The 21,386-nt window shown below is 36.3% G+C and overlaps 1 protein-coding gene across 3 annotated transcripts in view; it reads right to left on the bottom strand.

Annotated features, from left to right (window-relative positions):
• DIAPH2 (diaphanous related formin 2) overlaps nt 1–21,386 on the bottom strand; it is an 893,504-nt gene that overhangs the window by 498,939 nt on the left and 373,179 nt on the right. For all 3 annotated transcript variants that reach the window (XM_049705081.1, XM_033412217.2, XM_049705082.1), the window contains exons 19-20: nt 5,264–5,365; nt 3,329–3,423 (exon numbers count right to left, since the gene is read on the bottom strand). In XM_049705081.1, the coding sequence (XP_049561038.1) occupies nt 3,329–3,423; nt 5,264–5,365 (197 nt within the window). The remainder of the gene's footprint in view (nt 1–3,328; nt 3,424–5,263; nt 5,366–21,386) is intronic.

The raw sequence follows: 21,386 nt of genomic DNA, 5'->3' as shown, positions 1-21,386 counted from the left end.
TGTAAATGTGCCTACAAATATTTCATTTTTACCACTGATGTCCTAAAAACACCGGTCTTAGAGTTTTCTCTCAGTAGATCAAATTAAATTACACTAAAGCAGATTTTCAAAGCTGAAATAATAACTCCAAGAATCACCTAAATTTAGTACACATTATTTGGAACTAACTCATAATTGCATATATTAGAAGCTCCTCAACAATCTCAGGATATGGTGTACTTTTTAAGTGTTTCTATGTGTTCTTGTAAGTATTTTAGGACTTTTCAACTTCTTCCATATAGTGAATTTGACTTCTAGCTTCAATTTAGATATTTTGAAATAAAGGAGACATTAATATTTTTATTAATAACCTTAAATTTGGGGCTCTCTTTTGCTGATTAAATTAACATTTGGGGGTTTGTTTTTGTTTTGTTTTGTTTTGTTAGTAAAGGATTTATCCTGACAAATAACTAAAATCTATTAGTTGTCTGGCAGGAAAGAGCTTATTGACCCATACTGGTGTTAATTCAAGTCTCTGGGAAGCAATGTGTCCTTAATTGTTTTTTGTTGTTTTTGTTGTTATGAGGAGACAACCATGCCACATGAGCAATAAACTATGATTATGCATGGATGGAGTTTAGCACTGTAATCAAATAGAACTTACAACAAAGTTAATCTGATGATACATATTTAATGCTATGCATTATCAATGTGCTACATGGTAATTAGTCATAAATGGTAAACAGCTCCTTTGAATGGCAAATTGATGTTACTTTTGCATCACTGAAGCAAACCCTTTCTAGGATGGGAGGGAGAAAGGCAGTGGTGATCTAGTCTTTTCTCTGGCCTGAGGGAAGCAGTCTCCTTTGGGTACTTGAAAATCAAATGACTGTTTCTACCCAGGACCTTCCTCCTTACTAGAAGATACTCAGACATTGGATTTGTCTGCATAAACGCAATATTAACTTTCATAACTCAGATGAGTTATTCACAGTTTGTGCCTTGTACCCGAGCAGCACAATTCCAACCATGCATACTATTAAATTACATGTTAAATTGTTTTCTCCTACAAGCAGAAGTAAGAAAATGAGTTTTGATTGAGCAGGGTAAGGAATGAGAAGAAATTTTAGAGTATCTGGCATCGAGGAGGAAGGCAAGCCAGCTTGGAAAAAAGTCTTCAGTGGCCTGCTTTAAACAAAAGGAAAGCACAAAATTGTTGGGGCAAAGGATGCAAGTGCTAAAACACACAGAGATGTGAAAAAGAGAAAGATACAGGCTTAGAAAAGGGAATGGATGTCTAGAAAAGAGGAAGAGATGAGACAGAAAAAGGTTAACCCACCCCCAGCAAACAGGAAATGCACGGAAGCAATGGGTATAACACTCACAGAAGGAACCTGGCAGGATCTACACTTTGTGGTTCTCCTTCACTCACCTTCCGAGATTTAGCATAATAATGTGATTTCACAAGCAGTCCTTTTGACTGCATAGTGGATAAGATTAAACCAACTGAGTTCAGTAATTTAGACATAATTTACTGCCTTCTCCAAATTGAAAGCAATTCCTTCCTCCCAACTGGACCAGGCAATTTAAAGAGAGAAACAAATATGTATCGTTTATGCTACAAAATCAAGTGAAACAGAAAAAAAAAAAAATCCCACGTAATACATTGCTATACATAAATTTGTAAAGCTTGTTGCATATTAGAGGGCCATTCATAAGTGAGACTCCTTCTGTTTCTTACATTCCCTAAAGAGCTGAAAACATGACTTAAAAAATAATAAATGTTTTTAATGTTACTGGTAAATAAATATCACAGTAGCATTCTGCATATTTACACTCTTTTTTATTTACTAAGGCATGTGAAGGAAAAGCTACAGTTTTAATGGGCAAAATAAATGCCTACATTGATTAATTCTTCAAAATATGGTTCTCTTTTACTAAAATCTGCTTATACAGAAAAGACTAGAAAGCTTCAACTACTGAATAGGAGTCAGATGTTTGTTTGCCTTTTTGTACTTTAAAATGAAACTGTCCAACTGGATAAAAAGAGGGAGAACTAAGTCACATATAGGCTTCTTAACTTGCTCATTCTGACTACTGTGCAAAGAATCACGGGACTAAGCCAGGCAGGACAAATGTGATCAGCTCTCCATTTCAACTCAGAGAACTCTGGACCTGGCTAGCTAGACAAAGAAAACACATTTTTCAAAAAACTTTTCCACAAGGGAATTTCTTAGCACAGTGTAACTTTTGTTGAGGTTAATAAAGTTGTGTCATGATAATAAAGAGCCTACATAAACTCATTAACTCTTAGTCCTACAGGGTAAACTGTAATGCAAGCCTACACTACACAATGGAGAAAGTTCTATATAGACACAGCCTGCTCAAATGGCAGACAATGGTGCTCTGAGATTTAGAGACAGTCTAAGGGAGGTATAACAAAATTGCTACAGCATAAACTACTCAATCTTCTTAAAATCAAAGCAAGCCACGAGGCTCAAAAACAAACAACAAAAAACCTGCAATGACTATGCCCATCCATGAAATATCTTGCAGTTCTTCCTTCCAAAAATTAAACCAGACAGGGTCAAACATATGAAGAATTCTAAGAATTAGATCTAATAGAGTGCTTTATTCTACCAAGCAGTTTATTTGGTGTAATCCTCACAGTGACCTAGTAATGTCAGATGAGAAGATAGGGCTTTAGCAAACTGACACAGTTTGCCCATAGGAGGCAGAATAATAGAATAAAAAGAGCAATGGCTTTAGAGTCTTGATAGGCTTTGTTCTGAGTCTCAGCTCTACTACTCTGCCACTTACCAGCTAGGTGACAGTGGGCAATCTCTCTAAGCCTCAGTTTCCTGATGTGTAAATGAGGATAATAGTACTTATCTCATAGGACTGTTGCAGGATTCAATGAGATAAAATATATAAAGAGCACAATCCCCAGCACGTTAAGTGCTTAACAAGGGATAACTTTACCATTCACCCATTGATCCTGAGGAAGCTATTTTAACCTCTTGGCCTGTACACTTTTACGTCCATACAATGGTAATAACAATGTCTACTTAAAAGTGTCATTGTGATGATGAAATAGATGCAATTTTATGTACAGAGGATGATGCGTCTACATGTACACAGAATTAAATTTAAAAGGACACATATCTAATAAATGGCAGACACATACCTAGAACCTAGATCATCTGAGTCCTCTTACTGTCCACACAGCTAGATATTCCTAATTCTATTATCCAAACATAGAAGAACATTTTCACACAACTCCATTGAAAGGACAGCAATCTAGAAATATCTGTGAAAATGAAATTTAAAAGCAAAATATGCAAGTTACCTGAATTAAGGCCTCACTCAACATGTCTTCATTAACCTCCAGAATGACGTTTTTTATATCTTCATATGGCATACGATATGATCCTAGGAAGATAGCTAAAATAAAAATTGATTTTATTAAAAAGAGAGCAGCATCACCATTTTAAAGTCCTAATAAATACCTGATTCCCATTTCATAGACTCAAAATATAAAATTCCTGTCACTAATATTACTCTACAGAATTATGAGCAAACAAAAGTAGCTTCCATTTGATGGACTATACTACTCATCTAGGCAAAATGGCCTATTAGCTCAGGGTCTAATGTTTACAGCTCATGTGTATTTATATATAAGATAAAACTACTAACAGCACTGATGACTACATGCTTATGCATTTTAGATGAAGCTAATACAAAACAACCCATGAAAAGTTAGAAATTTTATCTCAAGTAGGCCTTTTAATTCAACGTAGAATTTACCATGGAGATTGTCAGATGCATCCAATACAGCACTTCTCAAGAATGACAGTAAAGTAACCCGATACTAAGAAAACCATATCAATCTACTTTGCAGTTCTCCCACATAAGAAAAAATTAAACTGTCTGAATCCTCAATGTTCTCTGCATCCCTGATGACATTCATGAGGTGTGCTATTAGTTGCTTTTATGTTGAACCAATGATTTCCCTTGTCAACTTTTTCTTAAATGGATATATATTATGCCATATGGGAATAATTCAACAAATTATACCTAGAAAAGCTTACAGTGACTCAGAAAGCATTATTCAACAATACATTCCACTTTAACCTCCACTGAACATACTTTTTAAAGAACATACATGTGTTCTTACCACCAGAACATAAATATATTCCTAAGAATTTTTTTTTTTTTTCATGGAGAGGTCTATATGCCTTCCCTGGTACCTAAAAAGCATCTTCCCCTGTCCAGGCAAATGATTACCTAGACATAAACACCAAATGAGACCTCCATAGTCCAAATAAATAATGTTGACAGATATCAACTAGCAATTAAGATCATACTATGTTTCTTTTTTTTTTAAAGTACTGAACATCCACTTTATAAAAAAAAAGGACTGTCGGGTAAGCAATGTACACAGGCAAAACAGCTATTAGGAGACTGCTTTTCTGACAGCAACATTCCTACTGACACAAGAATGAGAATGACGAGTTGTTTACTTTAATCTGATTCTCTATAGCACACTCCTTCACAAAATAAACTCCCAAGGTATTTCTCTGCATATTTAGAAATGCTTGATGTGCTGAAATTTCTCATACATAGTGTTTTAGAATCCTCAGAATATAAACACAGCATACTGTGGTTACACACACACACACACACACACAAATGCTGAATTTAATACAGAGTGGAGACTATGTCAAGAAAAACTTAGGACCTGTGTAAATGAAGATGGGTTTAACTGTCCAGCTACTTTAGGAAAAGCGTATTTAATGGTTGACTGCTTTGTTAAAGGCTTTAAGGTTCACTAACCAGTTTTAAAGTACAGTGGTTAACAACTAGCTCACATCACAATTCCTTCAAATATAAAGCAAATAGTAGTAAAAGGATTTGCCCAATGTGACTAGTGAATACTCTAAAACTATCACTCCCAGGCCTAGGCAGAAGGAAAAAAATATATAACACTCTCTTCAACTCTGCCATTCCTCTCACTGTGGCCTCTAACAATGCTGAATGATCAGTACTTTCCAAAGCTTTATTATTCTTAAATTTCACCTGGCCTAGCCAAGGCTAAATTATGGTAGTCTCTATTATGGCTGAATGACAAAAAGGCAGCCTAAATCATGTTTACACAGAATTTTGTTCCTAGTAGGTGCTAAATATACCTGTTCAAAGAAGTTATAACTTTGTTTTAAATACATCCAACAACCCCTCACCACCACCATCACCACCACTCCCTACTGAGAAAATAATCACATACAAAGATTCTGGGCTGTTTTGGGATCCAAAATTCTCAACTCTTTCACTTTCTTCTTTGTAGGCAGGGTCTTCTTTTCTTCAAAAGCTTCTGCATTCTTTTGAACTGAAAGAAAAATGTTGATTCATAAATAATAACAGTGCTAATCCAAATACACAGAATCACATTAGTAAGGCATATTAACTACATTAATAAAGCTCATGCCCAAATCAATAAATGAGTTTATTTCATTAGTTCAAGGAAGAGGATAAACATAAAAATATAGACCTGTTTAGAGGTTTCCCTACAAATTAAATATCAGCACTTAAGCAGAAAAGATAAGCCAAATAGAACCAAAAATCAATTGCTGCTTCTTACCTAATGTGCAGCATTAATTACTCCTTAACCAGGTTCCTACAGTAATGGAATTAAATATATAGAAAAATCTCCCTAATTTGGACTAATTGAGGAAAAAGGCAGATGTGCATTTATCCTAAAATATGCTAAAATTTAGGCAGGTCTTTAATTCAGTGAAATTGCTTTAAAGATATCTAAGGTAACTTTAACTGCTAAACAGGTTGCCATATAAAAACTCCTGCTGGGACTGCTTTGAAGAATAGACATGAAACATTTGCAAGTTACACAACAGTTAGCACCTATTTGCATACCCATAATTAATAAACCTCAAAGACATGGTCTTTTCAGTAAGTTCCCTTTGTCTCCCTCACCATTTTTTAGTGCTCTTTGCTTTCTTTGAACGAAAGATTTATTTATGCTATATTCAGAAGGTAACCCTTGAGTTCCAAACGGTTAAAATGTCCTGAAACCGTGAGGACTGACAGTGCCAAGGAGGGGCTTTAGACCCCCATCACTTCCACCAGCCCTCCCTCCAAACAAGCCATCCCCCAAACCAAAGTGAAAAACAACATCCTGTCTGCTAAGAAAATGAAGATTTATGTCAAATCCCTAAACCCCTCCTACACAGAAATTCTACAGCTACCACTATATTCCTGTGTTGGCAGTTTACCTCTTCTAATATAAAAACAGGGTTGTAGGTAATGGGAAAAAATATGAGAAAAGTAAAGCCAACATTTTTCAGTCAAGTAGAATGATATGCTCTTGGGCCCAAACTCTTGCTGCTAAATTTCATCACTAAATCACATGGCCATCATCATGCTGTTTCTTTATTACTTTTAAAAAATATAATGTCATTTTGAGGCAATCAGTATTTATCTGATCTTTGTTAAGGAGATCACAAATGAGTTACTGATCTTCTTGAGAGGAAAAGTAACCCGCGACCACAGTAGATTTTTTGCTAAGCTATGTGTTTACAGATGTGAGCATCTGGAAAACTTTCTAGAAGGCATCAAAATATTGTGGGTCCATTAAGACACCCCCCCCTTTGTTTTACTGGTGCAAAATATATGAAAATTAAATGAACTTACTACAAAAATCACAGAAAAAAATAATTACCTGAATAACTAAATTCCTAACAGTTAGTGCTAAGCTCTACAAGTATGACCAATCTAAAGTGATGGAGAGTCCAATCAGGCTAGGTAATTACACTTAACAATCATGATCTTATGGGAGTGCCAAGTAGTTTGCCATGTTTACACAAGATAAGAGAGTTATTGGTCAACTGGAAGAAAAATGACTTTTAAGATATTCTTTTAAAACCACCACAAGTATTCCCCCAAAGGATCTAAGACTACAGTGTCTCTCCAATAAAATAATCAGCATTTTAATTTATCCTAATTTTCAAGCCACTCCCAGCTTAACACAACTCTATATAAAGAAATAACAGTCAAAGAGTCAGTCCTTTTGTCAATAAAAAAAATTATCTGAATTTTATTGAAATTACTTCTAGTATCATTCAGAAATGTGTCCTAGTCAAACAGATTAGTCAAGAAAACTGTCCTAATCTTTCAATATGCCTTAAATCCCACTATGGGAGACTAATTAACAAAGTACATATACAATGAAAATGCTATAGTATGAAAGACATATTAAGATTATCCTGCAAACTAACAGACTCCTGACTAACCCAGGCATATATAATGCTCATTTTGTATGACTTCATAGTTTTGCTTTTTTTAAAAGTATATTTCAACCTCTCCCCTTTTCACATGAACAGACTGTTTAAAATCAAGATTAGATCTCTTAAATATCTTGAGTTCACAGTTTTGTTTTTTGAATCCTAGTATATTTTCCTTGTATTATACAATTTGGTTTTATCTCAGGCTCAAGGAATGGTAAGAATTCCATGAGTGGGCACTGCTGTTCTGAGAATCATTAGAGTAAAGCTAGTTTAAAATAACTCCTTAACTAAACAGGCTTTCAGAAACAATAATGTTTTCACCAGGATCAGTAGATACTGACCAGTGGCTATTATCACCTTTGGCTTTCTTGTCTTTAAAAGCATTCTTTAGCAATCACAACCACAGGCTTAGATAATATAGAATTTGAAGAGAGGCAATGATGTATGAAACTTAACTATATAGTATTGAAGCTTTCCTATATTAAAAAGTTCCTGCTTTCATAATGACTAGAAAATGCCACTTTTCCTAAGATGCTTTTATTGCATATATGTTTCTAATACTTACAAAACTTAAATATTCCATAACTTAATTTAAAAAATGGATAATCCCATAATTCAATTAAAACTCAAATAGATATCTCTCTAAGGAAGATATACGGAATGGCCAACAGGCTTATGAAAAGATGTTCAACTGCTAATCACAAAGGAAATGCAAATCAAAACCACAATGAGATATCACCTCACACCTGTTAAGATGACTATTATTTAAAAAAAAAAAGATAAGTGCTGGTGAGAATACTGAGAAATTGGAACCCCTGTACACTATTGGTAGGAATGTAAAATGGTATAGCCACTAGGGCCACTAGGAAAAACAGTATGGAGATTCCTCAAATAATTAAAATAGAACTACTATACAATCCAGCAATCCCACTTCTGGGTATATATCTAAAAGAATTGAAATTCAAATCTTGAAGAGTTATCTGTACGCCTATGTTTACTGCAGCATTATTCACAATAGCCAAGATATGGAAACAATCTAAATGTCCATCAAAGGATGAATGAATAAAGAAAGTGTGGTATATACATATAATGGAATATTATTTAGCTTTCAAAAAGAAGGAAATCCTCCGAATAGCCAAAGCAATCTTGAGAAAGAAAAACGGAGCTGGAGGAATCAGGCTCCCAGACTTCAGATTATACTACAAAGCTACAGTAATCAAGACTGTATGGTACTGCCACAAAAACAGAAATATAGACCAATGGAACAGGATAGAAAGCCCAGAGATAAACCCATGCACCTATGGTCACCTAATCTATGACAAAGGAGGCAAGAATATACAATGGAGAAAAGACAGCCTCTTCAATAAGTGGTGTTGGGAATACTGTATAACTACATGTAAAAGAATGAAATTAGAACACTCCCTAACACCATACACAAAAATAAACTCAAAATGGATTAAAGAGCTAAATGTAAGGCCAGACACCATCAAACTCTTAGAGAAAAACATAGGCAGAACACTCTTTGACATAAATTGCAGCAAGATCTTTTTTGACCCACCTCCTAGAGTAATGAAAATAAAAACAAAAATAAACAAATGGGACCTAATGAAGCTTAAAAGCTTTTGCCCAGCAAAGGAAACCATAAACAAGACAAAAAGACAACCCTCAGAATGGGAGAAAATATTTGCAAACGAAGTAACGGACAAAGGATTAATCTCCAAAATATACAAGCAGCTCATGCAGCTCAATATCAAAAAAACAAACAGCCCAATCAAAAAATTTGTGGAAGACCTAAATAGACATTTCTCCAAAGAAGACATACAGATGGCCAGCAAACACATGAAAAGCTGCTCAACATCACTAATTATTAGAGAAATACAAATCAAAACTACGAGGTATCACTTCACACTGGTCAGAATGGCTGTCATCAAAAAAAAATCTACAAACAATAAATGCTGGAGAAGGTGTGGAGAAAAGAGAACCATCTTGCACTGTTGGTGGGAATGTAAATTGATACAGCCACTGTGGAGAACAGTATGTAGGTTCCTTGAAAACCTGAAAATAGAACTACCATATGACCCAGCAAGCCCACGACTGGGCATATAACTAGAGAAAACCATAATTCAAAAAGATGCATGCACCCCAATGTTCACTGCAGCACTATTTACAATAGTCAAGACATGGAAGCAACTTAAATGTCCATCAACAGAGAAATAGATAAAGAAGATGTGGTACATATATACAATGGAATATAACTCAGCTATAAAAATGAACAAAATTGAGTCATTTGTAGAGATGTGGATGGACCTGGAGACTGTCATACAGAGTGAAGTAAGTCAGAAAGAGAAAAACAAATACTGTATATTAATGCATATATGTGCAATCTAGAAAAATGGTATAGATGATCTTATTTGAAAAGAAAAAATAGAGACAGAGATGTAGAGAACAAACGTAGAGAACAAATGTATGGATACCAAGGGGGAAGGAGAGTGGGATGAATTGGGAGATTGGGATTGACATATATACACTATTTTTTTTTTTTTTTGGCTGCATTGGATCTTAGTTGTGCAACATGGGATCTTTCATTGTACTACGTGGGCTTTTCATTGCAGTGCTCGGGCTTCAGAGCATGCAGGGTCAGTAGTTGTGGCGTGTGAACTCTCCAGTTGTGGGGCACGGGCTCCAGAGCGTGTGGGCTCTGTAGCTGTGGCACAAGGGCTCTCTAGTTGTGGCGCACAGGCTCAGTAGTTGCAGCATGTGGGCTTAGTTGCCCCGTGGCATGTGGGATCCTAGTTCCCCTACCAGGGATCAAACCCACATCCCCTGCATTGGGAGGTGGATTCTTAACCACTGGACCACCAGGGAAGTCCCTGACATATATACACTATTGATACTATGTATAAAACAGATAACTAATGAGACCCTACTATATAGCTCAGGGAACTCTACTCAATGCTCTGTGGTGACCTAAATGGGAAGGAAATCCAAAAAAGAGGGGATATACGTATACGTATAGCTGATTCACTTGGCTGTACAGTAGAAACTAACACAACATTGTAAAGCAACTATACTTCAATAAAAATTAATTTAAAAAAAAGAAAGAAAATCACCATCCTAGGGTACACAGAAAAATAAATAAATCAATAAAGAAGGAAATCCTGCCATAGGCAACACCATGGATGAACCTGGAGAACATTATGCTAAGTGAAATAAGCAAATCACAAAAGGGCAAATACTGCAATGATTACACTTATATGAGGCATCTAAAATGTCACACTCATAGAAACAGTGTAGAATGGTGGCTGCCAGGAGCTGGAGGGAGAGGGATATGGGGCATTACTGTTCAGTGTGTTATACAAGTTAAATAAGTTCTACAGATCTGTGGTATAACACTGAGCCTTACAGTTAACAATACTGTATTGTGTACTTAAAAATTTGTTAAGGGGGTAGCTCTCATGTTAAATGTGTTTATAACAACAAAAAAAAACCTTAAATTTATTTTAAAACAAAGTAAATTATAGTGATTCTATAATTATTTCAAATTACTTGAATGAGACTAGAGATGTTTTTTAATTCTCAATACAAAAACTTCCAAAATTGATTTTAGCATCAATGGCCCTATGATCCTCAGGTTCACAATGAGGCCTCCAGTCGTATGTGATCTCTCCCTGTACAAATGAAAACCCATACAGCCACTGGGCTTAAAACCGATGGATTAAATTAATTTGCGTGCTTAAATTGGCAATGCTAATCGACTGAATAATGATGAAACATTATAAAATACTGTCTGTAGGAAGATAATGATGTAATAATAAAGCCATTTGTATTATTATTAAAGATATGTTAACATCAAGATACTAATTATCTGACATAAAATGCCTACTGAGTATTCTTATATTTCCTGTAATACATGGATTTTTACATGCAGCTGTACTATAAATTTATTCCTTTACAGCTGAGGGATGATCATCAGCATAAGTAAAGTAAACATGGTTACATTCTTTCCCCAATCTAATTTAGGCAATGTTCAGGAATCCCCTATTAATTTCCACTATCCCAGTGGATACATAGAACATGTGTCAAGATGTTCGTAATTTGTAGCAAATATTAAGATAATATAAATGGGTAACACTGAATGATTTACATGGTGATAACTGCCATAAATCATAATAAAATTTTTATAACTAATTTATCTCAAAATTCCTGTGAGAAAGATTGATTCCTAAAGTCGGCATCAATACTATTCATTCATTCACTTATTCATCCAGCAAATACTTGTTGAACACCTACTATGCGTTAGCCTAGCATGAGCATATAATGGTACACAAGACTTAAATGTCTACTCACATGTCTTTAGTAAGTGGTCATAGGAAAATTACTAATTGTGGAAGTATCTCCAAAAGGTATATAACAATTATAATTTCCTTATCCATAATAATATAGCTTGAACGAATACCTGCATAGCACTCAGCAAATCTCCCTTTTGTTATTGGAAGCCATAGTTCCATATTAGATAATATTGTTATCTTCAAATCAGCATCAACTGATGTGTGACATCATAGAATAAGGAATATATGAGAACTTCCCTGGTGGTCCAGTGGTAAAGAATCCGCCTTCCAATGAAGGGGACACAGGTTCAATCCCTGGTTGGGGAACTAAGATCCCACATGCCACGGGGCAACTAAGCCCATGTGCCGCAACTACTGAGCTCGAGCGCCTCAACCACAGAGGCTGCGTGCCTCAAACTACAGATCCCATGTGCCCTGGAGCCTGTGCGCCACAACTAGAGAGAGAAAACCCACACGCTACAACTAGAGAGAAGCCCGCATGCCGGAACAAGAAAAAAAGATCCTGCATGCCTCAACGAAGATCCCGTGTGCTGCAACTAAGACCCAACGCAGCCAAAAAAATAAAGAAAAGAAAAGAAAAGAAAAGAAATATTTTTTAAAAGAAGGAATATATGGAAAAGTAAAATATGACACCTCCTATTAAGTGCACTATATACAAAGCCAGGGTAAATAAAGCTAATAATAGTAGTGTTCCAAGCCACACTGAAAATTTATATAGCTACATACATACATATATGCATGCATATTCAACAATGCCCAACTGTCATTTCAGATATATCATACAAATAAAATAATTGTGACTTCCTGACATATGTACATATTTTGTTCACCTGCATACAATTCCAGAAGTGATTCTAACTATATGGAAATAACTTTTCATGTATTAGTTGAAACATCTGTTATTTTAGCTTCAATTAACAATTGTTCAAATGAGTGCAACTATGACAATGGCAGGCAGGGAAAATCTACTATGCTTTCTGTTTGATAGCTGCAACGATTTTTTCATTTAATTGTTATCTTCCACTCTCTTCAAATCATCTTTATCTTTGCATTTCTGGAAATATTAAACAAACACAACTGAAAAATGCACAAAGGCTTATATACGTATATATACATATATATACACACACGTATATATACATGTATATGTATCTGCATACACACTAAAGAGGTAAGTGTACTAATGGTAATAACTAAAACAATAATAATAGTAGTAGTAGTACTAGAAGTAGTAGTAACTACAACCACAAACATCACAACCCTCACCAAAATCAACTTTTATTAAATATCTGCTCTGTGCCTGGAACTAACTAATTTAATTTTTATATCACCTTATATGATAGGTATTACCAATGTCATTTTACAAAGGAGGAAACTAAGGAAGACAAAAATTGAGTCATTTGCCCAAGGTCGTATGGCAAGTAATAAAAGGATGCTCAACCTCATCAGTAAATCAGGGAAATGCAAATGAAAACAACCAAGGAAACACCATTTCACACTCATCAAATTGGAAATCACAAAAAAAAGTCTCACAATACCAAGTATGGATGACAAGGTGGAGAAATAAGGATTTGATTGTGCCAACAGTAGCAATAAAAATCAGGACAACCTTAAAATAAGCATTTATTAATGCCAAATATATTTAAGGTCTGCTTACCCTGAGTATACCCCAATCCTTCCACTTACAGGTCAAACGATCAAGGAGACAAGGATGTTCACTGTAGACATGTGTTTATAACAGTACAAAAATTGGAAACAACCCACATGCCAGGGGTTATGAAATGGGTAAATAAATTGTGGTATATTAATATAATGGAATACAACCCAGCATTTACAGTGACAGTGCTACAACTAAATATTTCAACAAGAAGAGATCCCAAATACAATGCTGAATGGAAAAATAAAAGTGGTGGAAAATGGTGAATGCAGTATATTAGCATTCATCTAAATTAAAAATAAAACACAAATAATCTTCTGTATTATTTGTAGACGAGTATATATATACATACACATGTATGCACGCACGCACACACACACACACACATATATATATACAGAAAAATTATAAAAACATAGAATAGATACTCAGCAGATTAATGACAGTGTTTGTCTTGGAGGAGGAAAGTGATACTAGAATAAGTAGAACCCTTAAAACCTCAACTTTAATGTTTTATTTCTTACAAAGCAAAGATCTGTAGTAAATAAGACTAAATGTTATTAGCATTTGTTCATTCTGGGAGGCTGCTGCATGGATGTTTGCTATATTGGCCTGTGCAAAGTACCTTTCTTTTCAACATAAAAATAAAGATATGGCTAGATTGATACTTAAATATGTCCATCCTTTTTTACAGTTTACAGACTGTTAGTTAGCCTCAGGAATCCCAAGTACCAAGTGTAAGCAGGAATCAGAAACAATAGAGAAGAGAATGATTAAAAAAAAAAAACATACTGGTCAAGATTAGTCAGTTTGGAAAGCAAGTACAATTTTGTTTTCGATTGTCTGTGAATCCATTTTGTGAGGAGTAACACATTTGTTTACCAAACCTTGGGAGGAAAGGCTGCTGTAATATGCACTGGGAAATTGCTTCTCTGTCTCTTACAAGAGCCGCATATTGCAGCTGTGAAGCTTCCCCTCTCCACATTGCCTACAGCTGTGCACTAACTACAGCATCCCACAGAAAGGTAGATTTCATCCTGACACCTGCACAGTACCTGAAGCCATAGGAACGGCATTACCAGGAGTGTTCTCGAAGTTTAGAGCACACTGCACAAGACTAATGGTTCTAATGGTGGGAATCACACACACATTGTAATGATTTCCAAATTAAGGAGCAAATCTTACTGGTTGTATTTTAGACAAGAACCCCCCAAATCAGGCAGCACATGTTACTTCAAATTAACATCTGCATAACTAATATACTTGTACACCTGTTCATTAAACCAATTCCTGAACACTGCTAAATGTCACCAGAACACTATGTTTAACAACGTGCATAGCTAATGTTGTATATCTTCAATTGGGCCTCAATAGCTAAGCAGGTAATGGATATTTTAGGAAGGACAAATAAAGTTAGCTTAGAGGTTTTAGGGAGAGTTTCCCTCATTTGAAATGATCATTTAAATGCCAAAACTCAAGTATGGTTTTTACCTCAACCTGGTACTTGACAAATGAGGTGGTGGGAGTTCTTCCTGTTAACCTTTAATCTCTGTGAGTACCTGACTCAAGTTCTAGTTAATCCCTTTACCCGCAGCTTGGCTCTGGCTTTGCTACGTAGGGACTGATGTTTTCTGGCCATCCCATACACTCAGAGGACCTCCTGTTCTGTCAAATTTCCTAATTTCTTGTCACAAATCAGTAAGTCCAGCAAGAAACCCCAAGAGCTAAGTGTGTCAAATAAAGAGGAGTATTGAGAAAACATCACAGTAGGAATTATGATGTTAAAACCCAGTGCCACTGGGCTAATAGGGCATTTCTTGCTGAGAATACAGTTTGGGCATTCATCATATCCAGGTTTTTCTTTCTTAATGTGGTCCATCTCAGACTGGTACAAGTCCTGCACACAATTCAGTTTAATGCAGAAGGCAATTAACCTTGTTGAGCAAGAGTGAGCAAAATAACACCCTGAGAGAGTTGGAGCCAGAGCCTCAACTTGACAATGTAGGATTTTTCAGTCTGGGTTTCAAGTATACCTGAGCATGTCTAGAAGAACGTCAGTGTTCTAGATCCCACCAGGGACTTATTCAAACGACAGAAACTGGGAGACTATGTATCCTAAAAAGAAACTTCTAATCTCCTGGATATTTCCACTTGGTTGCCCAGTAATTGTCTCTAATTTAGCACATCCCAAACCAAACTCCTTGTCTGACTCCCAAATCTGCTTTAGTCTTTTTCTCGACAAATGACAACTTAATTCCAATTGTTCAAGCAAAAAAAAAGGTGGAATCATCACTGACTCTTTTCTTTCACAGGCCACATCCCACTCTTCAGCAAATCCAGCATTTGATCACTTCTGATCACCTCCACTTCCTACCCAAGGGTTTTAAGCCACCGTAACTTCTAGCCTAGGTTATTGCAGTAAACTGATTAGCCGTCTCCATCCTATCTTTGCCCTTCTTCACTATATCCTGTCAATTCATTTTATTCCACTGTTCAGAAACCCCCTATGGTTTTCTGTCTCATTCAGAGTAAAAACCAAAGTCTTTACAGTAGCCTAGAATGCCTTGCTTTGTTTTTTATTAAATTTAATTTTTTTATTTTATATTGGAATATAGTTGATTTACAATGTTGTGTAAGTGTCAGGTGTACAGTAAAGTGATTCAGTTAAACATATACATAGATCCATTCTTTTTCAGATTCTTTTCCCACATAATTTATTACAGAATATTGAGTAGAGTTTCCTGTGCTATACAGTAGGTGTTGTTGATTATCTATTTTATATATAGTAGTGTCTATATGTTAATCCCAAATTCTTACTTTATCCCCCGCCCCACATTTCCCCTTTGGTAACCATAAGTTAGAAGGCCTTACTTTATATTCCATGTCCTCTCCTTAGCTACTGTGACCTCAGCTTCTACTACTTTCCTCTCATTCCTTCTCCTCCAGCCACACTAGCTTCCTTGCTGTTCTTCAAATATACCAGACCAACTCCCACAGCAGAGCCTTTGCACTCGAGGTTATATCATCCCCAGATCTTCCCCCACTTCTTTCAGATCTTTGGTCAATGTCACTTTCTCATAGAGATCTTTCCTGATGATGTGCTTCAAAATCATAACTCCTCCCTCTTGGCACTCCTTTCCCCCTTTGCCTGCTTCATTTTTCTCTATAGCAGTTATCACCATCTGACATAATACATGTCTTCTTTATTTATTGTCTGCTCCTTCCACTTTGATGTCAGCTCCATTTAAAAAATGTATTTGTGACTGTTTTGTGCACTGTTACATGCTAGCACCTAAATCTGTGCCTGGAAAAGAACAGGCCCTCCAATTATTTGGAATTTATCCATGTATATATATTTTGGAATAATCCATATATATTCACATTTGTGCACAATGATTTATGTCTAAGGTTATGTATTCCAGTATTGTTACTAGCAAAAGATTACAAATGTTCATCAATTGGAGACAGATTCAATAAACTATGGTACACTGGGCATTGTTTGTTTTTTTTGGGGGGGGGGGTTTGGCCGCACCATGCAGCATGTGGGATCCTAGTTCCTGGACTGGGGATCAAACCTATGCCCCCTGCAGTGGAAGCACGGAGTCTCAACCACTGGACCGCCAGGGAAATCACTGGGCATTGTTTTTAATAGCAAAAGGTTTGAAATGACCCAAAAACTCATCAATAGAAGATTGCCTGATTAAACCATCGTGTGTCCCACTCAACGGACTACTCTGCTGCTATATCCATGACCAAGGAAGCTCTTTATGGAATGATCTTCACAAATATCGTTAAATGAAACAAACAAGGTATACAAGACTGTACAGCACATGCTACCATTTATGGGGAAAACAGAGGAAAAAATATTGATGTGTATTTGCCGGTATATACGTAAATGTTTCCGGGAAGATTTACAAGACATTTATTACATTAGTTACTTCTAGGGAAGCAACTAGGTAGCTGGAGGAACTGATTTCTGTGTAACTTATGAAGAACTAGAGTGAGAGGCTTAGAGATTATATCAGGGACCCAAGGACTCAGAGAAGTCACCAGATTTTTAAAAAATGGTTGTGCGGACTGGAGCAATATACTCATAAGAGGCACAGGCTTGATGAGGAAGCCCAAACCAAAGAACATTAGCTGACGAAGTGTGATCACCGCCACCCCCACAGACTTCTGGCATGAACCAAGAGAACCTTTGAAAAGCAGTTGAGGCAAATTCTAGGAATTGTGTAAGTGGCAGTCCCGGATAGGGCTAGATAGTCAATACTTCAGGCTTTGCAGGCCATACAGTCTCTTGCAATTCTATTCAACTCTCCCATTGTCTCCCGAAGGCAGCCATAGACAATGAGTAACAAACAAGCATGGCGGCTTTCAAATAACACCTATGTATTCACAAAACTAGGTGGCAGTCCGGATTTGCCTTCTGTAGTTTACCAACCCTTGACATAATAAGTGCTCAGTAAGTATCTAGTCCCTCATCCCCTTCCTTTTGTAACTGAGGTCAACTTATTCTTACTTCAACTTTTGAAAATGTGAGTAAATGTTCAACCTCTTCCCTGCAAAATAGCACCTAGAAGTGCCTTACTGTAACTGTTGATTGATAATTTTGTTTTTCAAATAGCGTTCATGTAATCAAACACATTTATACTCCTGATGTTTTTTTAAGTGTGTCAACCCTACGGGGATCAACGATTTAATCCCAGACCATAACTGTCTCTTATTTATTCTCTGTATATTCTCATATGATTTCATCATATGTCTACACGTAAAATGACCATAAAAACAAATTAGCCTTAATAAAATTATAAAATTAGCTTCTACCATCCCATCAATATCTGGGTAGAATGAGAACTCATAAGGAGCTAAAATGTTTGGTAATGTTTCACTTGGGATATACTGGTTTATGAAAAGATGAAATCCAAGTTCTATAAAAAACACACATAAATCAGAACTTTGAATTTCATATAATACAGTTCTCTTACTTTATGTACATAAAAATATTACTGAGTATCTCAATTTGGTTTGTTACTGGCTGAGCTCAATGGGAAACAACCACAGTTACATCGTCTCTGTTTTCCCCTTTTGGATTCCAACTGGTTTCAATTTTATCTTTCAGCAGTAATTTTCTTTAGTTCAGAAACCACATCAGTGTATTTTGCTGAAGGCAATCAAAGCATGTGTAGGAGAGGGGGGTATCTGAACTTTTCATTTCTTTCTTTTTTTTTAAGTCAAGTTTGGTTTGTTGGTGACTTTCTATTTCAAAGTAGTAAGCAATATGTGAGATTACTCTGGAAATGTTGGAAAGACATGTTCAGAACAAAATTTGAATAAGCTTAGAGTTATCCTGTTCTTAAGACAAACAGATTCATAACCCTCTTCTATCCCTACCTATCATCCTGTTATACTATCAAGAATGTCGAATGCTTGACCCCATCTCCTTGTCCTTCCCTACTCTCTCATCTACTTATAATCTGGATTGGAACACACCCATACCTACAGAATCAAAATGTCAAGATCTCTGTACGTAGGGCCTCAGGACCTGTATCTCTTAACAACCCCCCAGGTAATTCTGGATATCAACAAGGTTTAGAACAACTGCTCTCTGGCATATAATACAACACTCTGTAATAGTTCAAAAATCCCCAAATTGAAAACTGCAAATGTCATCAACAGTAACCTATGGAAGTCCTGTTTGTAATTTCTTCTACAGCTCAGAATCTAACACTGAAGGCAACACTTGCTCAACAGCTGGGTACACAGTAGTGACAACTGATGAGATTTTAAAAGAAAGTGAATGATTCTCATGGCACACTCTTTACTTTTATTTTTATTTTTTTCGGCCACGCCACGCGGCATGTGGGATCTTAGTTCCCCGACCAGGGATCGAACCCACACCCCCTGTACTGGAAGCATGGAGTCTTAACCACTGGACTGCCAGGGAAGTCCCTATTTTTAAATCAATTATCAACTAGATATATTCCCTGAGAGCAAGGATCTTGCCATATGTTGCTTGCTATAATCTATCACTCTAAGTACATAGAAGTACATAGAAGTTTTAAGAGTAAATAAGAATGCATTTTGCACATTAATTTAAAATGTGTATGTACATAATACATTAATAGATAATACTAAAATTAATATTAGATACCAGGGCCTCCCTTCCCTTTTATAGATGCAGTTATCACCATGCTAGAAGAGAAAGGAAAAAACAATGATTTGTTGTTGAAAGGAAAGTGGAAGATAGTTGAAAACAGATTCATCGTTGTTTGATGTAAACATGCTCCTTTTTTATCACGTCACCAAGAACAACCAGAGCAGGTAAAGCTTGGAATATGCAAAATAGGGAGAGTTAAAATATTTTATTCCATGAAAACTAGAGTTTTCAAAATAGGGAAAATTCAGTCTAACCAAAATCCACAGTTGAGCTCAACAAAATGATACTGAAGCAAGCACACTGGAGCTTGGTTTCATTGCTTTTGCACACCAGGTAGCCATTTTAAAGACTGTATGCCTTAGACCAATAGATCTCAAGAACCAAACTCTAGTGAAAGTACATAATCCCTAAAGAAAGTACTCTATTTTATGCCAAGGTCAACTTCAGTTATGTTCCTAGCTAGTAGCATGTGGATATCACCTATAAACAATGAGAATAATGATAACCTGAGTTCAGCATGTAAGCTATTCATCAAAATAAATTAAATCAACTTCTATGAAATCTATTCCATAGATGCACTTAGTTTAATATTGAGGCATTGATAGCCATAACTGGCGTCTATGTGTGAGTGTGCACATCACTAAATAGATCATAGTTAGGTGGCTTCTATTTAACAATGACCTTCCATGAGGTACTTTATTCTACTAAATGCCAGAAACAGTTTGGGTTGTAAGCTTTTAAGAACTTAAAAAAAAGTTGTTGGATGAGGGTCCAGCTATAAGAAACTCTGTCTCCTGTAAGAACTATCTTTTAATAATACTATATTCAGTGCTGTAGAGCATTTTTAACATAACTATAAAAGATACAGTATAAAACAAGAATATAAGCCTAATAGTTTATTGTAGAATAATTGGTAATTGCCTTCTGTGTACCTTTTATTAGTTTTTGAGCCTAAGTTCCTGTATTGTTTATAGAGGCATATATAAGATAAAAGCAATGTTTAAGATTAAATACTAAATCTCAGAGCATAGCAAAACTCAGTGTATCAATACATTGCATCCTCACTGCACTGCTTCCCAAATTCTCTGAAATCTGTAGAATTCAGATACAGCTATCACCATATAAAGTCAAACACATCTCATAAAGATTAGAATGAAATCTACATTATGTGTAAAAAAAAAAAAAACTCAGAAATCCCGTGAATTGAAGGTTTTACCTGAAACATAAAAGAGAAAGTAATAATCCAGGTAAGAAGCAGCTGCTAATAGTCACAGACAGCAAATAAATTTGACTGGATGAGGACAGCAACCTGCTGACTCTTTTTCCTAGCAAACTATTTCAAACCTGCTGTGCTCGCCATTAGGCTGGCCTTTACTTCACCCCAGCCACTTCAGTCCCATCACTGCAGGGGTTCATTGTGGCCTTACTCATGGCTGCCACCAAAGTGTGCCTCTGCTTTCAGCCTGGAATACTTTGAATGTGAACTTAAACACTGGGCATAACTACAGAGAGGGAGCAGGAAGTCAATACATAAAATTTGGAACAGAGGTGTCATAAAGAAATATAATCAGTGACTTCCCTGGTTGTGCAGTGGTAAAGAATCCGCCTGCTGATGTAGGGGACACGGGTTCAAGCCCTGGTCCGGGAAGATCCCACATGCCGCGGAGCAACTAAGCCCGTGCGCCACAGCTACTGAGCCTGTGCTCTACAGCCTGCGAGCCACAATTACTGAGCCTGCATGCTGCAACTACTGAGCCCACGTGCCACAACTACTGAAGCCCACACGCCTAAAGCCCGGGCTCTGCAACAAGAGAAGCCACCACAATGAGAAGCCTGCGCATCGCAACGAGGAGTAGACCCCGCTCACCGCAACTAGAGAAAGCCCGCTCGCAGCAACGAAGACCCAATGCAGCCAAAAATAAATAAAATTAATTAATTAAAAAATA

Source organism: Orcinus orca, chromosome X (genome assembly GCF_937001465.1).
Source record: "Orcinus orca chromosome X, mOrcOrc1.1, whole genome shotgun sequence".
Lineage (NCBI taxonomy): Eukaryota > Metazoa > Chordata > Mammalia > Artiodactyla > Delphinidae > Orcinus > Orcinus orca.
Note: the sequence above shows the minus strand (reverse complement) of the source record. Positions and strands in the feature narration are given on the sequence as shown.